A 7,190-nucleotide genomic window follows, 5' to 3' on the forward strand; every position below is an offset into this window, starting at 1 on the left:
AAGCTGTGCTGCCGAGACAGTATGCTATACTAGCACCCTAGGTTAGGTAAGGCTAGGTTAGGTTAGGTTAGGGGGAAGCTGTTGTTTCTCTCTGTTCTGTACCTGTCTTAATTGGCACAGGCCGGAAGGCTTTCCCATTTCTTCACCTTTCCTATGTTAAGTTAGGCTAGATGTAGGGGTAGAGGTAGGGCTAGGGTTAGGTCATTGTTAACAGCCTATTGGTAGAACCGAAGCAGCACATCTCTGCGTTAGCTAGGGTTAGGGTTATGTAAACAGCCTATTTGTTGGGATACTTCGCCAAAGGAAGCAGCATAGCCCACTGTATCTCTGCAGACCACCAGTGCCAATGTCCAAAGCTGCTATTGACGTGTTGGCCGGAGTCCTGATGGGCGTCTGCTGCCTGGTGGGGATCCCGGGCAACGTGTGGGTAGTGGTGGTTGTTGCCCGCAGGTGGGTCATCTGTGTTTTTGTAGCAGTCAAGCGGTAACAAATGCAAAAAAAAAGTCAGCTCCAACAAGGATTTTTCTGCTAACACTTTTTTTAGCGTAACAGTTTGGCTGAAAACCTGAAACTTTATGCAAAAAAAAAGTGGTGCTGAAAAAAATGACACAAGTTGTACAATTAATTAATATACCCAGTAAAAGAGGCAGTATTAATTCAACTCTTAGCAACAACTCCCAAATACCCTCTAGAACAGTAGTTCCCAACCTATGGGTCGGGACCCAACTTATGGGTCGCCAAAGATCCATAGGGGGTCGCGGAGCCCTCTTGATTTTAAGGGGTTTCATTTGAAATATATATAGCCCATGTTGAATAAATGACAAAGCATTTAACTAATAAATGCATAGAAGCAGCAAATTGTAAGTGCTACATTAAACCTTTATTCTATATTTGACCAAAGACGAATTGAGGAATAAAATAACTAAAATTGGTTTTCCCAGGAAACAGAGGGCATCTTGTGACTCCGTCTCGTGCGGGCGCTCGCGTGGTTGGGTGACCAAAGCTTACAATAGTAAAAACATGGGTCCCTTAAGAAAAAGGTTGGGAACCACTGCTCTAGAAGATGTGAAATCAACTCTGTATGTGTTTTTACTTTTAATTTTACTGTTTACCAACTTGACACAAGAGTGAGATTTATGTCGCTGTGGTTGCCCCAATGTCGTTTTCTGAAACAAAAAAAAGAAATCCCATCTTTTTCTAAAAAAAATTAAAAACCCGCCGGTAACCCATGCAGGTACCAGCCAGACAACTTCTCCCTGAAGCTGATGCTGAGCCTGGCGGTAGCCGACCTGCTGTCGCTGCTGCTGCTGCCCATGGAGCTCTACAACCTGATGGCCGCCTGGGCGCTGGGGGAAGTGGCCTGCCGCCTGCTCTTCTTCCTGCTCTACTGGGGCCTACACGCCAGCGTCTTCAGCGTGGCCATGCTGAGCATCCAGAGATACCTGCAGGTCAGTAGAGGGCAGTCTGTGTACTGGATATATACTGTATATACCTGTATACTCAGCTCGTGTTGTATCACGATTTTTGACTATACGGTTCGATACACTCCACAATTTTTTTAATGTATCTTTTAAAGTAAATGTATTTCCTTTTTTTCCACATTTACCAACATTGTAAAATAAAATTCTAAATAAAAGCTATGACAGTTTATAGGTATAAGAGGTTACAAGAGGCTACTAATATTTATATATAAGTTGATGATTTCAAATGATGATTTGAAGCTATGAAGCATCATATCAGTTTTTTTCTGGACTGAAGGGTCACAGAACTTTGAAAGGGCATATCATGGTACTGCCTCCTTGCACCGTGATATAGTATCATTAACACTGCATTCCAAATTAATATGTAAATTACATTTTCCACTGAGTTTCCTAAATAGTTCATATAAATAACAGTCATCATAACTTTCAAGTCATCAACCATTAAGTGTGTAAATTAAATGCAAATTCCAATGAAGCGTCTTCAGTTTGGCCATTTTGAACATCCAGAGATACTGTACCTCCAGGTCAATAGGGGGCAGTCTATATTCTATAGTTTATCTATCAGGTTTATCTGGGTTATCAGGGCCCCATAAGGGGACCCCACAGGGAGTCAGATGCTGAACATCCAAACGCATCCAGGTCAGTGAGGATTAGTCTACTTTCTTTGTTGTGGGAATAGTACATGATTGCATCAAAATAGCGGGAGAAGCGGGAGAAGTGGGACTGTGGTGATGGAACCAGGCAGGGCACCACGTATGAGGGAGTGGGACCAGGGCCATATATATGAGGGAGTCCTCCAGGGAGCGGGGTCACCTCTAGCCTAATGCTCTACTCTGTGCCCCAGGGAGCGGGGTCACCTCTAGCCTAATGCTCTACCTCTGTGCCCCAGGTGCGGGGTCACCTCTAGCCTAATGCTCTACCTCTGTGCCCCAGGTGCGGGGTCACCTCTAGCCTAATGCTCTACCTCTGTGCCCCAGGTGCGGGGTCACCTCTAGCCTAATGCTCCACCTCTGTGCCCCAGGTGCGGGGTCACCTCTAGCCTAATGCTCTACCTCTGTGCCCCAGGTGCGGGGTCACCTCTAGCCTAATGCTCTACCTCTGTGCCCCAGGTGCTCCACACCCATTGTTGGACACGGCTCCAGGGCTCGGGGCAGCAGGCCCTGCTGGTGTCTATGTGGGCCATGGCGGCCTGCATCTCCTCGCCCTGCCTGGTGGTCAGGGGGGTGCACAACTCCACGTGTACATCCCGCTACCAGGACGACGTGGAGGAGGCTATGGTGCTGGTATGCCAGACCCTCTTCGGCTTCGTCATCCCCTTCGCAGCCATCGTGTCGCTGTATACCTGCCTGCAGAGGCGCGTCACTCAGATGGTGGTCCTCAGGACGCGTCGCACCACGCGGCTGGTGACCTACATCGTGGTCACCTTCTCCATCTTCTGGACGCCGATGCACCTCTTCAACGTGCTGGCCCTGGGTGCCATGGCCTTCCGGTCCCTTGAGCTGGAGAACGTGTGTAACAAGAGCTGGCCCTTCCTCATGGCTCTGTGTCTGGTCAACGCCTGCCTCAACCCCTTTCTCTACGCCTTCGCCCACAAGCAGCTCCACACCACCCCAAATACACTGCAGCCGTCCATACACAGACCCATGGCTATTCCCATACCTCGCTGAGCACTGGATTTTTTTTTTTTTTTACCTCCGACAGGGAGGTTATGTTTTCCTTTTTGGTCTGTTTATGTTTCGGTCTGTCAGCAGGATAACTCGAAAAAGTCATGAACGGATTTGGATGAAACTTTATGGAGTTGTTGGATATGACAAAAGGAACAAGTGATTACATTTTGGTGCTGATTCGGATCCTGATCCCGATCCAGGAATGTTTTAAAGATTCATCACCATTGCGGGATGGGGCGAATTTTGACATTGTAGTTTCTAACTCCACAAAAACAAACAGAAACTACAAAATAGGGTGTAACATTGTCAAATGTTCTATCAAACAGCTGCCTTGGCAGAGGTTTGCACGGTCTGAGTGCATTTCTAGTTTTCTTTTTTGTTTTTAAGCCATGAAACTTCCCACACTAAAATGACAGGTGTTTCAGTTTCATTGCATAACCCCTGTGACCGTGCAAAGGGAAGGAAAAGGTCAGAGAGTGCTGTTGTCGAATGGCCTCCGGAGAACCAGACGGCAATACTCACTAAAATCCACTAGGTTGCGCTGTCGCTGTTCTGGTTTCGAAGGATGTCCAAGTACAGAACAATTGTCTGTAAATGTCGTAAGGAGCCTATTTCATATCACTTGTTAACATGAATAGTTGTAGTCTATTGGGGTGAAATTGAAGTTGGGCAGTTTATTAGCTTCTTATGTAAAAGGGAAAAAAAGAAAACTCCCATAAATGTTAGGCTAATATTACTGTAATAGAAAACAGTGTTTGTTACTCTCTGGTGTGCGAACGTTTGTTTGTTGTTGTTTGAGAAGAGTGAAAGGGAAAGGAAAATATTAAAAATATATATTTTTTTTAATCCTAAAGCGTCTGACAGGTTAAGGTGATGCATTTACACGAATGCTATTGGCAGATTTTGTATAAAATGCATGCAACCAAGACATCTCACGATGATGATGCAGATGATTGTGAATATGGTTAGGCCTATTTATTAATATTTTGACAGATAGGCTCATATGTGGCAAGAATATCATTTTATTGAAAATGTCTTCACAAAATGCTTAACATGCTGTCATAGCTGCACAGTCAGCCAATACCCAAATAAATTAATAATAATAAAAAAAACATTTCCTTTTCAAGAGCAGCAATTTGTGTGTGATATAAAATGTGCATGTGCTCACCGACAACGACTTGTATCTCAATAGAGATATTTCAGATGCACAACGCTTACAATCACAGTCACATACCAATGCAACTACCTGATAATAAATAAATTAATTAAAAATCTTCCTCTGGGACACCACGTGTTTCAACTGTTGACTCTCTCTCACACACACACTTCTTTTACGCACTCACTCAAAACGGCAAAACCCATAGTTCAACACAAGAATGTCTTTGTTATTAATAATCACAACAGTCAAATTACAGTATTCAAAATGCTTCAATCGCTCGTGTCCATGGTTCAGTACAGGATGCTGTCGACTTGACGAGTCTTGTGTTGTTTTTCTTGCGCAGGTTGTCTTCTACAACCGTCTGGGTGCTCATGAATTCCGTTAAACCGAAACCCAGAATGGAAACGAGATTGTGAACATCGTTCGCTTCTGATTGTTCGTGATAACACAATCTTTCCTTTTTACCGTCACTGGAATTCAAGTCATCTTCGTCGGGTTTTCGCTTTCGCCAAACGCTATTACGCAAAGATGGTTGCGCGGCTGTGCAGTCCACATGGTCCACACTGCTGTTCACTGCTGTCACGGTCTGCGTGTCCAAATCAAGCACCGTAGTCTGACTGCACTCTGGATCCGAGTCAGACAGAGATGAATAAGATTGTTCACTGATGCTTAGAAAAATACCATCCTCTGTATCGTCCTCTTGGTTATGAGGCTCGGTAAACGAGCAGACAGACCACGGCAAGAACTGCCGAGCACACATGCTCACCAAATCCGTCTGTCGTTCCCTGTCCGTCCAACCCATGTTCCACTCTGTGGAAGGAGAGGTAAAGTCTCCGGTAACGTTAGGGTCAATTCTACTTTCATCCAGTTGATTCCAGTGTGTCTCCCCTTGGTTGTCCACGGTGCACAACTGTCTTGCATTTCGCAGCACATAAGACACCAAGAGATTTTTGTACAACTTGATGCCGCCTCGTTGCGCGCGGGCGCTCTCAATTTTCATCAGAGAAATCGAAATCAAACTTTCTGCGTCGACACGGTATTCCATTCTCCTTGATATCAATCAATAACCAACTGGTTTTGTCAAGACACCTAAGCCATATTCACACACTGTTTCTGCATAACAAACTAAACAAGAGGTGGCTGTGCACCACGCATGGTGTGTGCGTGTGTGCCCGTGTGATGCTGAGTTCAGCATCCTTGGATACCCTCGCAGTCGGCATGTTTGATATTTTGAAATGGTTCCCGCCCACCAGAATCTGACCAATTGTGTTTGCGCATGAGGAAAGGTGAGCCTTCCAACCTTTTTTTTAAACCCCAAATCTACCCCTATAATTGACACTAGTTGTTGAAACTGACGTCCAGGGAAATGGAAAACCTACATTGCACACAATTGTTGGTAATTCTGTTTCAGAAAAAAATAATGATAAGGTCCTGGAACCAATAGCTGAAAGGGACACTGTGTGAGATTTTTAGTTGTTTATTTCCAGAATTCATGCTGCCCATTCTCTAATGTTACCTTTTTCATGAATACTTACCACCACCATCACATTCTAAGTAGTCATTATGACTGGAAAAATTGGACTTCTCATACATGAAAAGGGGGATCTTCTCTTGAAAAATTACTGTACTTGGACCATACAAGAAAATATTTGTTAAATACTTAGTAAACTTTCATGTAAAGATCAAATTTGGCAATAGGCAGCCCAGTTTCAATGAGCAGCGTAGTTGCAGTACCTTTTTTGACCATTTCCTGCACAGTGTATAGTTTAAACACTGTATTCGCCATTCAACATTGCTTGTCCCTATAGTGAATGGCGAGGGGTCCTGTGATGGACTGGTAGGCCTACTCTGGCATACAGGGCATTTCCCGGTAATCCAACAGGCTTTACAAGGGCTGATGATTTTGTTTTTCATTTCTTGTAAAAAAAAAAATAAAAAAAAAAAAAAGAAAAGAAAGAAAAAAAAAGACTGGCCCACAATTTGCTGTTTAAGTTGAATCCTTAGTAGGTCAGTGGACTGAACCCATGATAATTACTGTACAGTGTAAGCTATTTTTAGGCCTGACCCAAACAATTTTCTTTGACTGTGGCTTTGCCTACTGTAAGTCATGATAGTCAGGTTGTTGCCCAGTTGCCCAGTACAGAGTCACTTCAAAGATAACCTTTAATTTTCCACCTCTATACGATACCTGTTTGTTTGTTGAGGGGTTTGCCAGCCAGCCATGTAGGTGACCAGAATATGTGAGATATTGCTGAAATGTGCAATAACTGTGATACATATTCTTGTCTTATGGCCCTTGTTCCAGTGGTGGTGTGAACGTTCACCTAACCCCAGACCCACTTGCCTTGTCTGAGAACATATTGTCTTCAGACCCTGACCTTGCCTTTGGCTTTGCTCAGGTTGCAATAGGCCTACGATTTTTTTTGTGCTGGGTACACAGAAAACAATTTGCATACAATATGCATATATATACATTTTGCTTTTCTTATGCCTTCTCATATAGTCTCAAACATACACCCGCACACGCACGCACGCACGCACGCACGCATGCACGCATGCACACCCATCCCCCCACACACACCCATACCCATCCACACACACACACACACACACACACACACAGTCCCGTTCTCATTTGAAGAAAGGGCTCCTCTGTAATATGTATGCAAATGCAGCCCTCAGCTCTCCCCAGTCTGTTTTTATTGTTTGGCATCACGCAGCCATCCAGTGTGAAGCGAGCCTGGGCTGATGAAGCCTCTACACCACACCTGCCATCCCCACCAACCCCTGGCAAGATATCAGATGCCCACCACTGCAATACCAGCTGCTATTCATCATAAGACCACCTCCAAGACCAGGCTCAGAACGTTGGATAGATCTGTC

General features: G+C 44.5%; 2 protein-coding genes across 2 annotated transcripts; one reads left to right on the top strand and one right to left on the bottom strand.

The window, feature by feature from the left end:
- Positions 1 to 346: 346 nt before the first annotated feature.
- LOC134444486 (leukotriene B4 receptor 1-like) lies at positions 347 to 3,148 on the top strand. The gene is made up of 3 exons (XM_063193805.1): positions 347 to 450; positions 1,235 to 1,448; positions 2,591 to 3,148. Exons 1-3 carry the CDS (start codon positions 347 to 349, stop codon positions 3,146 to 3,148), a joined length of 876 nt encoding a protein of 291 aa, XP_063049875.1.
- A 1,214-nt stretch (positions 3,149 to 4,362) lies between these two features.
- Positions 4,363 to 5,352, bottom strand: LOC134444497 (immediate early response gene 5-like protein). The gene has a single exon (XM_063193810.1). It carries the CDS (start codon positions 5,350 to 5,352, stop codon positions 4,567 to 4,569), a length of 786 nt encoding a protein of 261 aa, XP_063049880.1. The 3' UTR covers positions 4,363 to 4,566.
- Positions 5,353 to 7,190: the final 1,838 nt, after the last annotated feature.

Source organism: Engraulis encrasicolus, chromosome 3 (assembly GCF_034702125.1).
Source record: "Engraulis encrasicolus isolate BLACKSEA-1 chromosome 3, IST_EnEncr_1.0, whole genome shotgun sequence".
NCBI lineage: Eukaryota > Metazoa > Chordata > Actinopteri > Clupeiformes > Engraulidae > Engraulis > Engraulis encrasicolus.

Bases quoted from the DNA above. Each gene is read 5' to 3' on its own strand.
- LOC134444486 (XM_063193805.1), top strand. From the start codon at position 347: ATGTCCAAAGCTGCTATTGACGTGTTGGCCGGAGTCCTGATGGGCGTC. The intron at 451-1,234 runs GTGGGTCATCTG...TAACCCATGCAG, and splicing joins GTGGTGGTTGTTGCCCGCAG to GTACCAGCCAGACAACTTCT. The intron at 1,449-2,590 runs GTCAGTAGAGGG...TCTGTGCCCCAG, and splicing joins GCATCCAGAGATACCTGCAG to GTGCTCCACACCCATTGTTG.
- LOC134444497 (XM_063193810.1), bottom strand. From the start codon at position 5,352: ATGGAATACCGTGTCGACGCAGAAAGTTTGATTTCGATTTCTCTGATG.